Source organism: Periophthalmus magnuspinnatus, chromosome 16 (assembly GCF_009829125.3).
Source record: "Periophthalmus magnuspinnatus isolate fPerMag1 chromosome 16, fPerMag1.2.pri, whole genome shotgun sequence".
In the NCBI taxonomy this organism is placed as follows: Eukaryota; Metazoa; Chordata; class Actinopteri; order Gobiiformes; family Gobiidae; genus Periophthalmus; species Periophthalmus magnuspinnatus.
Window position 1 is genome coordinate 15,011,743 of NC_047141.1, and position 19,120 is coordinate 15,030,862.

General features: G+C 39.0%; 1 protein-coding gene across 3 annotated transcripts in view; it reads left to right on the forward strand.

Moving 5' to 3' along the window:
* The first annotated feature begins 1,247 nt into the window (after positions 1–1,247).
* bcam (basal cell adhesion molecule (Lutheran blood group)) overlaps positions 1,248–19,120 on the forward strand; it is a 71,172-nt gene continuing 53,299 nt past the window's right edge. For all 3 annotated transcript variants that reach the window (XM_033981186.2, XM_055227558.1, XM_033981188.2), the window contains exon 1: positions 1,248–1,524. In XM_033981186.2, the coding sequence (XP_033837077.1) occupies positions 1,458–1,524 (67 nt within the window). In that variant the 5' untranslated portion in view covers positions 1,248–1,457. The remainder of the gene's footprint in view (positions 1,525–19,120) is intronic.

Here is a 19,120-nt window from a genome sequence, read left to right on the forward strand (position 1 = left end):
ATAAAAAAGTATCCACTATACAATGTATTTAAGTAAAGTACAGATGCCTAAAAATGTACTACTTTGCTGTTGCTGGAAAATCTTAGTCTACATGTTAATATGTGAAACTTATTTTGATATTTTGTGTCATAGTTTTGGGGAGCGTCTTACTAAACGTAGCCTGAAGTCTGCCATAAAGTAGGGTAGTTCCAGAGTTTTACATAGCAACATTTATTTCATCACTTTGTTCAAAGGGTTTAATCTGTTACTGCAATTTGACATTAATCCTTGCTTTTCGCTGCTGGCTTATCTTGACTTTTTGGTGCGTATTCCTCCCTGCTAATAAATATTTCAGTTATTTTGACTACGGGCGAGTATATTGGGGCTTACTACAGTGTGATTCACGGAGGCTCATGATAAAATCACTTTTAACTTCCTTGGAGGAAATCCTGCGGGGGCCACGGGTGTGCACTGGAGCAGGTCTTTGAATGAGAGAGAGAGGGGGGAGAGAAAAGAGTGAGAGAGAGTGAGCGACAGAGAGAGCGGCAGAGGGAGACAAACTGAGAGAGAGTGAGAGTGAGACAGAGACAAAGACAAAGAAATTGAGAGAGAAAAGAGTGAGAGAGAGACAGTGAGAGAGAGAGAGAGAGAGAGAGAGAGAAAGAAGAGTGTGTGAGGAGACAGAGAGAGACATAATGAGAGTGAGAGAGTGTGTGAGACAGAGAGACACAGAGAGAGAAAGAAAGAAAAGAGAGAGTGAGCGACAGAGAGAGCGGCAGAGGGAGACAAAGAGAGTGAGAGTGAGACAGAGACAAAGAAAGTGAGAGAGAGACAGAGAGAGAGAGAAAAGAGTGTGTGAGAGTGAGAGACAGAATGAGAGTGAGAGAGTGTGTGAGACAGAGAGACACAGAGAGAGAAAGCAAGAGAAGGGTGAGAGAGAGTGAGCAAGAGAGATAGAGAGAGAGAATAAGAGTGAGAGAGACAGAGTGAGAGAGAGTGTGTGAAACAGAAACACAGAGAGAGAGACAGAGTGTGTGAGAGAGAGTATGAAAAAGAGACACAGAGAGGGAAAGAGAGAGAAGAGTGAGAGACAGAGAGAGACAGAGTGTGTGAGAGAGAGTATGAAAAAGAGACACAGAGAGGGAAAGAGAGAAGAGTGAGAGACAGAGAGAGAAAGAGTGAGAGAGCGAGAGAGAGAGAAGAGGGGAGGGGCTGTACCGCGCAGGGAGGGGGGTCACCTTTGTGCAAATATATCAAACCAAGAGGAGGACTTGCCACTAGCGTCAGATTTCTAGTTTGTGTGTGCGTGAGTGCAGAGACGGAGCAGGGGGAGAGGTCCGCGCAGGTTTGGGAGCTTTGAAAAGAAGAAAGACTTAAACCTGTTACTACTGCTGCTACTGCTAATACAGCCCGGGCGCATTTCACTTTCTCCCTGCACGCTGACTTGTTCTGCGGGTAAAAAAGTTGGAAACGAAGCCATGGACGCCGGGATAACATTCGAACGCGCGGTTCTCTCGTGCACCTTGCTGCTTTTGGCACTGCAAGGTAAGTCATCGCTTTTCATTCTTTCAAAGACGCTGCACATCGCCCTGGTAACTGTTCACTTAGGCTAAACGCTTTTGGACTGGGTTTGGGGAAGTTTTATGCGGCTCTGGGCTACAGTTTTTGCGCTTTAAGAGATCCCGCGACTTACGCAGACCTGTTCAAACTCGTCGCACCAACTCCACGTACGCACGCACTTTACATTACGTCCCTTGCAGCGTTTTTCCCCGACACGATGCTTCTGTTCTGTGCAACCTGTTAATTTCCCATTCAAGGCGATATTTACTCCAGTGAAGTTATCATTTATAGTTTAGTGATAATAAGTTAAAACTGCGTGTTTCTGGGGCTTTTAGTCTACTACCAAATTGCTCATTATCCAGAACTGTACTAGGCATCTTTGAAGTCTACCCCGATCCAACAAAGCCAGAGGTGACTGTTAACCCCTTTTCCCCCTTCTTTTTTCCATTTTTTTTTTTAGATTTTTGTTCACTTTTTTAACATTACCTGTCCACATTCCCTCTATAATCTAACACAACTTAATTAACATTCACTAATTTTGCATCCAACCTCTGTTCTTTTTCAATAACATAACACCAACCTTAGCTTGAAATCACAGATAAGTCACAGATTCATGCCATGTGTACACTGAATTGTATTATTTGTGTGGGATATTTGGTTAAGTCTACCACAGGTCCTTGTTAAGTGAGCCTGCATGGTGGCTGGGGTAGCAGGAGCCTCGGGGTGGGGTTGGGTGCCGGGCAACACCCTCATATTGCCTCTGCTTTTTCAGTCCCCATCCGCTGGCTATGGTATACGCCTCTACTCTTTGTACCATTGACTCCAGGGCAGTTGTTGTGATGTCTGCCCTTATGAAGCTGTCCAACAGGTGCCAAAATACTGATGTGTAATTGATATAGATGAGTTGGAACTTGGACGCCACACGTTGCTTTGTACAGACAGCTGTGGGGTAAAGCAGTCTCAACTAGAGTGTTGGAAAGTATAGGAGCCTTAGGAATTGGTAGGGGCACTCTCAAAGAAATGTCTTATAATAACTACACCTTAATTAGCCTTAATATAGCATGAACAGAGACTTAATTCCTAATGAACACATAGTTTATTAGGAATTATTCATGCTTGGTAACTACTTAATTAAGGGGTTAGGTTTAGGCATTAGGGTTTAGGTATTAAATAAACATACATAAAGATACTAGTCATTAGCCTTAATACAGCATGAACAGAGACTTAATTCCTAATGAACACATAGTTTATTAAGAATTATTCATGCTTGGTTAGGGTTTAGGTATTAATTAAACACATACTAGTTACTAAGCCTGAATTGCTCTTAATTAACTATTGGTTCATCGTGAATTAAGTCTTTCTTCATGCTTTATTAACACCAATTAGGTGCAGTTAATAAAAGTTACAGAAAATTCTTGGTTAGAGTTTAGGTATTAATTAAACAGGTACTAGTCACTAAGCCTGAATCATTCTTAATTAACTATTAGTTCATCATTAATTAAGTCTTTCTTCATGCTTTATTACCACTAATTAGGTGCAGTTAATAAAAGTTACAGAAAATTCTTGGCCATGTGTTTAGCGATGAGTTAAGAGTTAAGTAATTGGCTGTGGTGGCTAAAACAAGTATTGAATTTCACTTTTGTATTTTGTTTGCCTATAGAAATGAGTTGGACTTGTGGGAATTGCAACTTGCAGCAGAAGTTAAGGTCGCGAGAAGAGGCTAGTGCCTTGGCAGAGATGTATTCCTTTAGTTCTTTTATATACAAAAGTAATGTTGTGTTTTGGTTGCAATTTTGAGTTTTCATTAATTCGTTTGTACAACACTGCATGACAAAAAATTGAGTTTAAACATATGATGAAAGTGTAGACCCCTGTATCATCTGCAGATTTCTTCCATCTAAAATCTTACGGGAGGAATTTTCTTTTCTCCTGGGATAGTAAATATTAAAGTCACTCTGTTCCCTGGTGTTTTGGACTTGGAACCTTCTTGCTCTTAAGCATAGTTGTGCCTAATAATAGCCATCTCAGCGGGATTTCTTTGACACAGGACCACATGCGGATATAACTGGTCGCATGCTTGTAACTTGCAGCTCTGTCAACATGGCCTTAAAGACTACATGTGTTAATGTGCTTCGTCCTTCTCAATTCGCTGCATATTACTCAAGCGTTATGACATGTAGCGCCTAGCAACCCACCCCGGCAGCCGGAGGGGCTTGGCATGCTTGTGCCTGGTACCCGGTGACCTGCTGACCCGCTCACCCGCTCACCTAGACAAGGAGGTTAATGTTTCTGGTCTAACAGTCCTGGGATGCCACCGACTACTTTGTCTAATCAGGAGAGGAAGCAAATTATGAGCTTGGTTTATGACTGTCTGTAAAAGGAGGACTAGGTGGAGACAGATAGTAAATCTAAACTTGTCAATTAACGTACTGGCACAGAAGGAGTTTTTGACATTAGATCAGTGCTTCATGACGATGCACTGACAAAACGTGTATTTGCTTTACCTAGAGTGTTCCACAGTATGACATTAAACTTACACTTTATCCGTGGAGCAAGGTCTGTGGAGAGGCAGCCCCACTCACATGTAGGCCTGTCACTGTCAATAAATACTATATGGACTTATCATTCAATATATGATGGAACAATCATTTTTGAGGGGCAATATTTATCATAGGTGCTTTTTCTTAGTACTAGTTGGGAACTTTTTGTTATTTTTCCTGTTTTATTATTATGTGAGCTGCGGAGGGTTGATAAATACCTTCTATGACTCATTATAGATGCAAACTAACTGCTAAGTGTTTGTATTTTTTTTACCATATCATACATTTAGAATCGTTTTTTGGGGATACTTCTACTTTTGGGTTATTGTGTCAGTGGCATAAATTTGTTTGATTATCGTTTATTGTCTATATTTTATTCAGCAATATATAGAACTTCAAAATATGTTATTGTGACAGATCTAAATGCACGTTGAGCAATAAACCACCTGTAATTGAACAAATGTAAGATAGCAAAATTTAATGCTTTTAGCGTGGATCATTTCAAAGTTGCCATGGAGACAAAATGGTAGCAGGCTTTCCACCAGAAAAAGCTGTATAGTACACCTTTAAATATATCTATATGTATATCTAATACAGATTTTTTTTTGTCTTGGCTACTACAATTCTTTCATTCCCAAGAAACATGTATGTATAGGTCAGTTTTATGGTACAGAATGTCTATATCTTGACCCCATGACCAACCAGCCATTACCCAAAGCGTATCCCACCTCAGGCCCATAGTTGATAAACATCAGCCCCCAAAGTATAGGCGTTAGAAAGTGAATGTAAGTTTATTGTACTTCAGGAATGCTCGCTATTTACATTACAGACAAGACGTCGTAACACCATAAAGCAGTATTGTTGTATTCATGTTGGACTGAAGGCGAAGTAACGCTGCTGTTGCTCTTGACTCCATCTAGTGGTAAGATGTGATACAACAGTCAGACTTTTTGTTTGTCTTTGGAAGATTTCTTCTTTTGTATTCAGCACATTTGAACTAAACCACATGCCATACCTAGGCTCGGGTTTTAGAGCTCCAGACTGGCTTTTGTAGTTGAATTTTAACATTCCAACCTCATTCTTAATGCTATTAGTAAATTGTCTCGTAATTGAGGTTACACTGACTGCCGTTGACTGCTTTGCCAAATCAAGCATGAAATCTAACCGTAACATCATTTTATCAGCAAAGACTTGCCAAAAATCAAAGTATTCTAAGTGAACTAGATAAAATTGCATTGACAAGCATTAGCTGAGTTCAAGGTGCCATCTACTAACACACATTGTCAGCCTCATTGTCTACCTTCACTTTAATTCCCATGGCTATTTCCTTATTTTTAATTTGTGTTCCTGTTGCTCCGGCATCAAAAGTTGCCCCCTGCGGTTTTGTGCAATTATTATGGTATTAGGCAGAGAAAAACCCTGGTAAGATAAAAGTCCGTGGAGCTTTGAAAGTAATACTAGACTAACGTTCCCCTGCTTGTCACCACTTGAGCTAAAAGAAGTAAGTTAATGTATAGGCTTGCACGTTTGAACAAGTTGAAGTTACTACTATACTTAAATATTACAACACAGCGGAAACCTATGGGACAGAGTAGGATCGGAGATGGCACTACCTCCTTGTCATTTAGACCTTTAGGTTACCAGGTTTCACCCCCTTTGGCTATAATTACTGGTGGTGGCAATTTATTCGTTTGTTTGCTAACGCTCTAACTTGGAATGAGTGGCATTCTCGCGGACACGTTTTAGCCTGCTCCGAAATGTCTGTTTGTCATCACTTGAAGTTCTGTGGAAAAAAAGGACCTTTCTTTTCCAGGTTTTTTTTTTAACAATCCACCCCTCACCGCAAGTCACAGTTGGTAATCCCCATATAAACAAGCAGCGACAAAGAGGCTGCCATCGTGCTATTAGAGGTGGCAAGTCAGGAGTGTTTTCACAGCCAACGAGCATTCCTGTGGAGTGAGTTGGTTTCACTCAGCTGGATCTCCGGGATGCACCAGTTAAATATTAGTCTAATCGTGGCTTTGTTTAATTTTATGGATTAGCGGTGGCGAAAAGTGTTACATACTTTTGCAATGATAATTTTGATCAAGGAATATTCATATGAAACAAAAAAGTAAAACATTTATAAAAGTGTTGGAAAAATGTTGTGATTTTGTTGTATTTTTGGCTTTTGAGGTTGGGGGTTAAATCTTTCTGTTAACCCAAAGACGAAGCCAATGACGCCTACAGATGCAGCATGATCTATACAATGAGACAAAAATAAAGACCAAATATAACTTAAGTACTTTTGTTATGACCTGGCCCTATACTAAATATAAAAGGTGGTGTCATAAACGGCTCCTGGATGTACCCATATAATTACCGTGAACCTAGCTTCATTTCCCATGCAACAAAATCACAAAATGAACGCTGATAGTTTTGCTTTGTGATCACAGACTGTTAATAAGCACATTGTTGCCTTAAGTTTAAAGTTAGCTTCCAGTGATGATATGGTTCACAGTGGAGATGACTTATCAATCCTTTTATCTTTTCCTCCTAAGATCACCGCTTCAGCTTTACAACAGCTTAGCTCCGGCTGCACCTTGACTTCCACACTGCATACATAAACAAAATGCGTTACTGTGGATTACCTTGTCTAACCCCACCTGTCAATCTTTACCCCAATACGTCTCAGTTTTCTTAGTAGTATTCACAGATACGAGTACGCCTATACCACTTGATAGTTTATTGTTATATTCACTTTCCTCTAGCTACACAGCACTATAGGAAAGCGATAAAAAGAATGCTTGCCGTTTACATTTCCACATCCTTGAGTTAGCACAAAGAAGATTTATGACGACAGTCGGGGTTTTAAAATATGAATGGTTGTCCTGCTCACTTGATGCAGAACTTAAATGCTAATAGGGCAAGTGAGCCATTCTCTTTTGAGCAAGCAGAGAAAAGAAGCTGACTGTAATTTAACTTGTTTTGTAATGCTAAATGCAAGTAGAATCACGCGAATAAATGGTTTATAATAGTGATTTCCTACTGGCCAAAATGCATGACCTGCAAAGAAAAAAAAAAGGACTTGAACGTGATTTTGAATATCAATAGTACAAATGTTATCCGCGCAATGAAAATTAAGAAAACAATTAATCTGAAAGCATATAAGACTTTATGGCTTCAAAGTGACTAACTGTAATACTGAAATATATAATTAAATGACTAGAAAAAAAAACAGCATTGGTAGTCTTTTGTTGCCAGATCTTAACAAGTAAAAGCCTTTGTGCTTTGAAAATCTAGTGTGCAAATTAGTAACACTGACTGTACATAACTAGTACGGAGTCCCAGGTTAGGTGCTAAGGGATGTTTTTGCACCCTACCCTTTACTGTCTTGTCATTACTGGGTGTTGTAAGGAGGGAAGGAAGGAAGCTGAGTAAAAAGAACAGAGCAAGCAGATCAAGGGCTGGGATAAGACATGATTACAGCTAACTATTGTGCTGTCTTGATGCCTCCTAGTCTCCAGAGGGAACCACACAACCGAGGGGTAATTTCATATTCGGCCTTGAAATTAGCTTCTACCTCGTCTCTTCTGTATGTACGATATGTCCTTGTGTATATTAGAGCAGTTTACGGCGATCGGAGGGATGGGGGTCGGAAAATTGAAAAATTCACAAAGCACTTTTGCTAAGCGAGGTTAAGTGCGGCCAATCCATTTTACTGAATTAAAGTGCTGCAGCGAGACACAGCCAGGGAGCGGTCACTTCATTTCATTCTATTTTATTTGTAAAGATTTTTCCTCATGTGATCTATAGAAGTTGCACATACAGTTTGGAGACTAGATTATGTAACTCTTTCCCATTAATTTTTGAAGAAACTATGCTAATTGATAGGTCTATAAAATAAAAAAAATCATAAATATTTTCTGAAACTGGTTTTGACATTGCAGGACAGTTACTGCATTGATTTTATGATTAATAATTTGGAACATTTTAGGGTCAATCCCAATTGCTCTACTGCACATGTGTCAAACTCAAGGCCCGCGGGCTGAATGTGGCCCACCATGTCATTTTATGTGGCCCACGACAAGGTAGATTAAAAGGTACAACTGCCTTAAAATACAGCCGCAGTTATACAGCCATATTTTTTTTTACATTTATGGACATGCATTTGCAATGTTTGTAACCTGAATAAGTAATAAATACAGAAACAGCTAAGGAACACGTTAAAAAAGTAGTTTATGTTACATTATATCTGGCTCCTTGCCCATTTTGCTGATGTGGCTCTCAGTGAAAATGGATTTGACACCCCTGCTCTAATGAAATGTATTGCTAGTTTATGCAATTTTAAAGACTGCAAGAATACATTGAAACCCATAGCCAAATAGCCAAGTATTGATGCAGAAAAGAGAACATATAATTAGGAAAAAGATGTAGCCTTGTCTTAATAGTTTAAATAAATTGCTTTAATTTCAGAACTAGAACAAGACCACATGGTGATAATAAAGACCCTGTACATGATTTTTTTCCATGTACTTGGGCGAAATTTGATCTTGAGGTCAACATAAGCTCACTGTGTGCTGTTTGTACCTAATTAGAAAGCATTTAATTTCTGATAATCAGGGTTCAAATTGAGTGTGAAATTTTTGGATTGTGACAACACTATAGCCAATATATCTTAATGCGCCAGTATGCCCAATCCTCCCTCCTTCTGTCTTCACCATTTGGCTTGATCAATCAGAACGCACACAAAACAAAAGAAAAGAGACCGTAGATAGGAGGGGCTACATCAGGATCCAGCCAATTAGGAGTGGGGAATCTCTGAGAAATCCCTACATCTGTGACCAAGGAGATTATATTCCTGACAGTGGAGAAGAAATCCTAACCCCGCACCCACTCGAACCCTAAGCCCTCCCATCTGACGGGCAGACTGCTGGGGTGTCCTGGGGGAGTGTACAAGCTGTTGCTGCTGCGAGGTGAACAGTTGCCCCAGCAGCAGTTGTTGGATGCAAGTCTTCCAAAAAATCTCAACACATAAGAGTTTGTGTTACTACAACCACGTGTTACTTCACTGGACTGGTGCGCTGTGTATGAGAGGGGAGGAGTTTTGGTGTAGTTCTTCACTGAGTGAGTTTGGCAGTTTTTCAGAGTAAATCTGGATTATTGTTTTGTGTCAAGTTGATTTTGAAGTTTATTTAGCGGTTGTTTGTCCCATTAACCTTTATTTAGCATTCAGAAAGTTTGATTTCAAGTTGGTTGCTAAACTAGTGGAATGATGATCTATATATACAGTGTGAATGAAAGAAAATGTATGATGTTTGCAGTTATTTCATCCTGATGTTAATAATTATGAAAAATGTAAAAATTTAAAATGTGACATGCATTGGCAAAAGAATTCTAAAAGAATTCTGTTGCAAATGGAGCTCAAGTGACCACCCGCTTCATTTTTCTCATTGACTCTTTGAAAATGTCAAACATTAACAGTTTAACCAGCTATGTGGTAATTATTATTCATGACGCAGTTGTTTTAAGTCCATAAAGCACATAATGAAAGATCCCGTGAAATGCTTTAATAACTTGCCGGTTTATAATGTTTCGAAAGCAGATTTTAAGTGACATTATAGGCCTTGTGCTCATTAGTTTCCACACAGCTGATTAACCCTGAGCAAGGTACCAAACTTTTAAAAATGGGAAATATTAATGAGAACTTTATTTCTGGAACCGGGGGGTGGGTGGTCACCGTTGAGCTCCATTATACGCCAAGCTATAATTGCTTACAAAGGCTAAGAAAAAGGCATATGATTGCATTACAACCCAAAAAAGTGATCTTTCTTTATGGATCACAAATGTATTTCCATTGCATTGCTCCTATGTTTCCCCATATATTTCAAATGCTTCCAACCTACCATATTGTCCTAGTTGTTTAGCCAAGCACTGGTCATAAAACCGTTTAAATGCTCCCCTGACAATAAAAAGCTGGTGCACTCCAATTGGGTCACCTCCAAACAATGCACTTGAACCCTGTCTACCTCAGATGTGCGACAGCGGTCCTGGGACATTCCTCCTCTCTTATCAGTCTCCCATGGCGATAGCAGGAGGAGACAGGGTGACTTGGAGTTCACTAGGCTACAGTATCTGTTTACATCCAGACTGGTGAGCATATTTACCCAACCCCAACTACCCCTAAAGTATATACCCACAGCGATTAGTCATTTGGCTTTCAAAATCCACTCTCCGTGTCCGTACTCCCATTCCATCTGTCAGAAGACATTCCGGCATGCGCCCTCCTGACTTTAATCTAGTTAATGGTTAAGCAGCAGTGGTTAACCTCTCCGGGGATTCTGGTCACTGTTTGACAATGAGATCTTATTGCTTGAACTGGGCCTTTGGGAGTTGGTGTAAGAGAATTAATCTTACACTGTGGAGTAATAGACCCTCATAAATATTTAGGTTAGGTTAGTGTTTTTCTCACTTATAGTTAAAAAACTCATTGGAAAACATGCAAAAAATTAACCACATAAACACATACATTGCACAACACTGAATCATCAAGAAATAAATTGACACTGTAAAAATAAAACATCTTAAAAATTTGTAGCAGCTTGTGAGAAGAAAGGGAGATATACTGTAATTATACTATAACTGCTGGTTTGTTGATGTCTGTTAGCAATAAAGCTCAATGTAGGGCTTTATCCACAGAAAAGATTACAAGTGGACCAAATAAGGAGATTCATTCAGCATTTACAACTGACTGGATGATAAGACTCATTCCATCCGTTCTTTAGTCAGTAGTTTTAGTAAATTTCATACTATACATGTTTACCCCCATGTCAGAGCCTGATCATTGTGTACTATAGATGCATTTTAAAATTGCAAGATAAGTGCAAGTTTCTCTCTACTAAGACTGCTGAAATGTTGTTCTTGTGGTCATTAAACTATACTGCATGGTGGTGGTAGTAGTTGGAGGAGTAGTAGTAGCAGTAGTAGTATCATCTGTTTCCATTGTCATAACAAACCATTCCATTAAGAAGTTAGATTTTAGCTAGATTGACTACTGTAAACGATTGTTGTCACGGTAATAAAATTTCAATTCTAAGGAGCTCACTCGATACTGATTACGATACCACTACGATGAAAAAAAAGCCTCCCTTTTAGTAATAGAATTTAATTTTCATACACAAAGTAATAGTACTTTATGTTCTTTATGTTACCATGAGATCTAATGCTTATCTATAAAACACATAATCATCGTACAACTCATCATACTCAATACTCAGTATTGATTAGTATCTGATTTTCCATACTATTGACAACCCTACTATAAACTTTGATATAATTTACCATTGCAGGGTAGATTCGTGGTGTTTGCATGGAAGTCTGTGATCCACATTGTTCTCGTTTTCAATACATTCAACAATTGCAGTGAAGTCATGTTCAAAGTTTGTGACCTCATAACAAAAGCTCTGTAGGGTCTGTGTCTAGTACCTTGGGTGTATGACTTCACGTCTGCATGAAAAGGGGGCTCCCCATGTCACCTGAGCAGGAGGGAAGGGGCTGCAACGCAGGGAAAACTGCAGTGTCATCTTACAGGATTTTCTGCACCAGGTAGCTGCCCGGAGCACCTCTTTGGCCTTTGTTTTATCATGGTTTCACTTACAAGAGCTCCTGTGAAACAACAACCACAGCACTACACTTTTACTATGCTTGAGCAAACTTGACTTTCAAAGTGCTCACTCATTCAGTTGTTCATATCGGCTGCAAGTCATTTCCTGTTAAAATGTTTACTGATCAGTGCTGTGGTAATTTAATCTGTGGTTGTTACTATGGTTACTATGTTACTATGGTGTTGTTAGTTTGCCGAATGTCTCTTCTGTCTCTTTCCCCCATTTCACGACTCTATAGACCCCCTACAATAAAGCCTTTGGTATGCGCTGGAAATATATTATGTTTGATCATTATACACAAATGGCGTGCGTCGATAAACAGGAAATTATTGGTGAGAAATTATTGTTTTATGTTTATATCTGCTTTTTGCAATTTTGTTTTCACCTGACTCTGTATTTTCTCTTGTCCAATCATCTTGTTTGTTTGTTAACCACTCCTGGAGCCGTACTGTACCAGCCCCAGCCTCCTCTGGAAGCTAGTATCCTCCAGAGTCCACTTTGCACCCTCAAACGGAGCGGTACAGTTCACTTTAGACACTGGAGACTCTTGCGCCCCATACCAATCCACTCCAAAGTGAACCAAAGGAAACAAGGCTCTTGTAACATAATAAGGAATATATAGCTTGCCAACCCAAACAGCCTCTTGGAATGCATTCTGCTTTGATAAATGATGACACATTGATGATACATTTGCAATCTGCATCTGTCAGTATAGGATGTACCGGGCCAAATGTTACCGTTATGAAAATATTACAAATTATTTCTTGTGCAGATAGAGCTATGAGATGGGAGTTACTGAACCCTGGTGATCCCCGGATAAAATGGTGGATATTCTTCACGCTAACATGTGCAATTACCCCGTGCAAGTATATTTATGAAGTTGCATCAATTTAGTGCTGCAAAAGTAGAAAGCTCTTAAGGCTAGCTCATTTCTCAAACCTGTTTTGCTCTGCCACTCCAAGTCGCTTCCTTAATATTACGCTCATATTCCAGTAATAGTTAAACTCTCCAATTTCATAGTTTTGCTTTGAGTCGGACTAACTGGAAAAACATCCCAGTCAATATGAATATTTAATCCCAAATCAATATGGTTCAATTAGGTTATAACTGCATATGGCTAGATGATAAATTTGCGTCAGGCTACATGTCTCTTCATTTGGCTAAACGGCGGCCATGATGGATAGTTATTGTGGTGTAATGTTTGAATTACAAAGTGGGATAACTGATTTAGCTTCTTGTTATTTGGAGCTAAAGTGATTACAGGGTCCAGTGTTGCGCCTGAAGAGCATCCCGTACTCTGGTCTTCTGTATTTACTTTGATTCTTAGTTGGCCGTGTTTATTGTAGAGAATGAAGTTGTTTGCTTACAGTAAGTCCACACCATTCACTAGTTAATTTATAGGTAATTTTAGGGTTATAATCGTAATTGTGTTTTATATATATATATTCATTTTGTGCCATAGATCTACCAGGTGCCCTTCCAAACCTGACACTTTAAAAAATCTTTAATTTCAAGCGACTGTTTCATACTTTTAAAAAAGAACATATCATGCAGGTTTGAGTTTTTCCCGTAAACAATATTATTTAATTTCTAGCAATGGTGCATCTTTTTTGGCAATACAAATCACTATAATTATATCACCAGATCAAATGTAAACAGGGAAATTTGTCCTGGAAACATGTAGGTGAAAAAAAAGCCATGCATTTGCAACAGGACCATTGCACTGTACGACCCGACACTCTTCAGTATTAGCCTTATTTAGTAAATGATAAAAGATGGGCACTATTCTCAAAGTCATTTAGCTGCTCCATTTGGGTTCTAAAAGGGTGGGCTGGGTAATGATCAGGGGGACAGAGGACACATGTTCAATAATAAGACCTGACAGAGGAGGAGGGACCAGGGAGGATAGGTGGGTTAAAGGAGACATACTGGTGATTTTCATTATCTGTGCTGTTGAATTATGACTGGAAATCAATATTGCATTATGGGAAAATTTTTATCCCAATTTCATTCCAAAATGGCGAGTTAATAAACTTAATCAAAATGCACCCATGCGTCAAACCCCCCACTTGTGTTTTTCAATATGTGAATGAGTCAATGAATTTAAAGTAGTTATTCACTTGTTTTGTTTTGGATTTTATGGCAGTCATTATGTTGCTTTTCTTAGAATGTTCCACAGTATGGCATTAAACTTACCTATCTCCATGAAGACAATGCGACCAGGCCAAGTTACAGATTAGACCTGTGGAGAAGCAAGCCCACTCACTGTAAGAATGCATGCATTTTTGTGGTATTTTTTAGCAATGTAATGTAATATAATGTATAATCTGAGTTAGATACATTTCATGCCATACTGTGAAATATTTCAAGCAAGGCAGTGACATCTCCACGGACACAAGCAGCCCTTCCACAAGAGAAGTTACGCAGTTCATCTTTCACTCCACCCAAAAGTGGATGCTACATGTGTGCTTTGATTACATTGTTGCATCTGTGCCATTCTCCGTGTTCGCTGAGGAGTTAAGTGGTGTACTCTCAGTCTAAGTGTGGCTCTTACAGATTGGCCCTAAGTGTTAAGAGCTACTGTCAAGAACATGTGTAGCATCCTCACACCATATTCACATGATGCATTCAGTAGTATAAGTCTTATCACCGCATTCATATTGTGGGGGTGTTTTTCAGCCCGATCTCTCCCTGCTCTTTACCTGAACAAGGCCACATTGTTAAGAACATTCCTGCAGGCTGTTGGAATGCAGGTATTAATACTGGCCTGATTACACACTTGGGTTGGGGTCGGAGGAGAGGAAAGAGAGAGGAAAGGAGGTGTGGAGTGAATGGAATGGTGGAAATATGGTAGGACAAAAACATATGCCTGTCCTATCTGGTATAATCATAATTTAATTTCATGGAAAATAGTGTATTGCTGCAGATCTTCAAGAAACTATGAATACAAATGACCAAAAGAAATGTCTGTTTTAGAGAGAATTTATGAATAATAGTTTGTGTTCCTGAATATCTGAAGGCAGCAACATGACTCACAAAAGGACTTAATAACAAAAATATGTGCGATTTTTTTTCCCCCCTGGTAAACATTAGAATTACATTTGCAATTTATGTTTATTGCACATTTTTTACAAATCAAGGAATCGTGTAATTTTCTGGAGAGGGAAAGTTAAAACCATACTTTGGAATGTTCTAGATGGAAATTGATACGTTTTATGCCATACTGTGGAATATTATAGCCAAGGGAACAACATTTCTATGGAAACAAGCAGGAGGAGTTATGAGTCAGGTTTGTGGAAATGCAAGCCCACTTACATTAAGGGTACATATTTTTCTATGTTTTTAGTACAATAAAAAAAACATCATTATATTTTAGCCAAGTTACATACTATGTCTTCAAGTGACAATTGAAATGTGAACTTTTAAACTATTATGATAAAGAAAGCCATAACAAAATTTTTGATTCAAGACAACATCTCAACATCTCAACATTTTATATTTTTAAGGTTTTTACGATCAGAAATTCCACAACAAAACTAATGGAAGAATCGATTTCGAACATATTTGCAGAGATCTAACGTAGAAGTCAATCAAGTTTATAAGACATGATATTTTGTTGGTTGCAGTGGAAAATCTCTTACTGCCTTACTGCAATGTGATAGTTTGCAATTGTTCGAACTGTTATTGATTTGAGTGCAATACATTTTGCAGCTGTAGTCGCCACAAATCATCAACAGCAGCCCTTACTGAACCAGTCGATTCATATTTCACATTTACAATCTACTTATGTCGTTGTTACTTATAGCAACTGAAAATAAGTGTTACCCTGACTAAATAATTGAGCATTTTGAAATAGTTGGAGTAACCTCCCTGTGTGGGGCATGACCAGTCTGTGTGTGGGCATCTGTCTGAGCGGTCAGGCCTGTAGAACATGTGAACATAACTGCAGCCCCGGCATGAACTGGACTTAAGCATGATTATAAATAGGCCTCCATGAGTGTGTCCAGACTACAATGGCAGTACCAGTCTGAGATAGGCCCTCACGCAGACAGGTTAAGAACACTCTGTGATAAGGCGCTTATATGGCAGCAATTCTCAGGCATTTTGTTTTTGTTCAGATTTAATGTTACATGAAACAAACATAGGCAAATGCTGAATTGATCTGGGCAATTTGGATTTCTCTGCTTGCATGCTGACATGGGCAATACATGGTCTACATTTTTACCTGAATCTGTGTATGTTATGCAGTATTTCACAGAACTAATCGTTTGATGTCACCGACTAAAAAGCTAGAACACTGTCAATCTAGGCTAGTTTACGTCACCTGAATCTTACATTTATTTAATTACAGATTATTTTATTGCAAAAAAACACCAAAAAACATGCATTCTTACTGTGAGCGGTTGCCTCTCCACAGATCTGACATGTAACCTGGCTTGATAGCATCACCTACTTCAAGATAAGCAGGTGATGCTACTAGAAAAGATACATAGTGCATCTTATCAAACATAACAAATACCTTTTACCATACTTGCAAATATAATTTATCTTTACTCCAAAAGCCCAAAATATAGTATCTTCAGTATTGAAATTGCAATCCAATAATTAAAACATGTGCATTTTTTATAGTAATAGTTATTTCCTCTTCTACAGTACAATATTTTGCCTCATCTCCCCCCAAATTTGCTTTATGTCATATGGCGGCACCATGTTTGCACCTCCTGAATGCCAGCTGGTGACACTTGATCCAGGCCGTCAGCGTAAGAGCCCCTCTCCCTTTTGGCGAGGAAGTCGGGACAGAGCTCGCCAAAAACCTGAGCACACCACCTCCATCTTCTCCATGGCCCTCGTCCTCCCACACATATGTCCCATCTGTTTGTAAAGGCGGTTATTGGCACTGGTTTGGGGGGGGACAGTTGGAGCAGTTCGCCAAAGCAAAGCCAGCCCCCACCATCGGTATGACAGAGGAGGGAGTTAGAGGAGGGAGAAAGCTATGATGACCTCCAGCTTTCTTCATCTCAATCATCTCAATCACTTTTATGGAATAGTCTGTATTTTTAGAAGCCATTGAATGTGGACAACAGTAATGGCTATGAACTATCCAATAAGAACAACTCTCCAACCTTGGAATTGTTCATCCCATTGTTTTCTTTTATGCAACTATGGATTACGATTTTTAAAAATAATAATATAAGAACTAGATTGTGTTTATTATCATTGTATTCTGACAACACAACTATGGGTTTTAGGCAGCAGCCCTATGTTAGGTTAGTGTGTCTCAACCAGGGGAATGGGGGACGCTGGTACGTAAGCGTTTACCAGGAGATACTTGGAATGATTTCTGATTTTAAAAGAAGATTATATTGAATTTTTACACCAAATGTAATGACTGACGATAAAATAGTATAAAAAGCAGTTATTTGTGTAGTAGCGTGAGTCAAGGCAGGATACAAAAAAGGTTGGGAATCACTGTATAAGGTAATCATTCATTCACATTTATTCAGTGATACATTGAAAAGTCTCCAAATGGCACTAATTTCATTTCTATGTTCTTCACACTCACAAAGATTAATACTTAGAGGACACGCGGACCGCATGCTTGGATGAACTATCGAACAATGCCCTCCTTGTGTTCCTGTGACGCTCCACCTGTTCTGTCCTCCCTCGTCTCGGCTGTCTCCATGTTTCAGAATAGTGCCCACTGTCCCTCCATAGACACATTCTGCTCCTGACACCCATGCTACTCTGAGCTTTAGTTTTTGTCATTCTTTGGCCTTCTCCCATGGGCTGTCTGGTTGGATTGAACAGACCAGAAGACAGAGTCGTGGAGGCTGGGGCAGCGGTGTGACAGCTGGACATCTATGGATACTGGATCATGTTGCATGTTTTCACTTACACCGTCTGCCTGCTTTTGCTCATGCATTTCCCTTCACACGACTTTCATCATAACTGACTATTTTGAAGTTGTCTTTCAATACCACAATGATAATTAAATAAAACCTCCATATAATAGTTCTAATATAGATCAAGGTCTTTCTAAAAGTATTAAGGAAAGATCAAAATTTTCCTATTTATTGTATCTTGTCAGTATTGGTACTTGTTCAAAAGAGTAGATTGTTTCAGTACTAGTTTTAGCATGGATTAGCATCTAAGTATCAATTTTTTGACAATGTTATAACTAGTACAATAGAGTATTATATCTTAAAATCTATTCTCTGTGTAACTTCTTATACCCTTTTGTCGCCTTTGTGTTTGCATACTGTTGAAGCCCAATAGTGAATCACCGTTCAGTTGACTCAGAAAGGGCAGCCAAACTTGCTGTACAAACACGGTACAATTACCCAGATGATTGGCTGCTCGACGTCGGCCCGTGGAAACCGACCCTTTTATCACTGTGGGACAAGCTTGGTGCGTGGTCTGCCTCACGAAACACATTTTCGCCACTGACATGAGCCCACTGTTTCACTGATGTTTGTATTGTGCTAATCCAAAACGGAATTCATTATCAGATAAACACAGAACCAACCACCATTTGTTTTCACATGAAGAATAAATTACTTTGCGTGTGGGTGGACAGAACTGTTAAAGTAAACAACATCTTCTCAAAGTTTTATTTGTACCTTAGTTTTAGCCATGACCTTGGAAGATAAATAGGGATGATCCTTAATGTAACACATTCAAGTGTAATACGCTGATAAGAAACCCACATTTAACATATAAAAGTCACCCTAATACATCGGTATAGCCCCCATATGCTGGCACTTTGCATTTGTGTACATTTGGGATATGCATTGAATTAAACACCCAGCTGGCTTGATTTGCAGCCTAAGGCTTAGGGCATCTGGGCACTGCTGTGCTCAATGTATAGGATGTGCCTCTAAATCTGGAGGCCACATTTTGTCTCCATTCTTCCAAATCTTTGCAGCCCATCTGTCTGTGCTTCAGTGAAACTTGATCTGGATAGTAGCATCCCAATCTTGCAATAAAATGTTCTGTCATATTACATGCTCATTTATACATTTTACGTCATGTTGTGATTTACAAATTGCCTAATCTTATTTACACCAATTTACAAAAAAAACCCAACAACTTTTTTACTGATTCTTTTAATAATTCATACCAGAAATTTCAGGAACAAGTGGAAGGTGAAGAGGTAAAAAATGGGTCAATCCAAAGTATAAACTGTAAATGTTGAAATATACTGTCAACTCAAAATAATGAGCTCGATACAGTTATCCAGAACTACCAAAAGTTAACAACCACTAGTTTGAACAATTCAGTAGTCAGATTTAGAGCTGGTCTATATGGCAACAGATATTCACTTTTTTTTTTTTTAAATCTCGTATTTATCTCTAGTTTTGATTCAATTAGCTTTCAATATTGAATTAATTACCATTA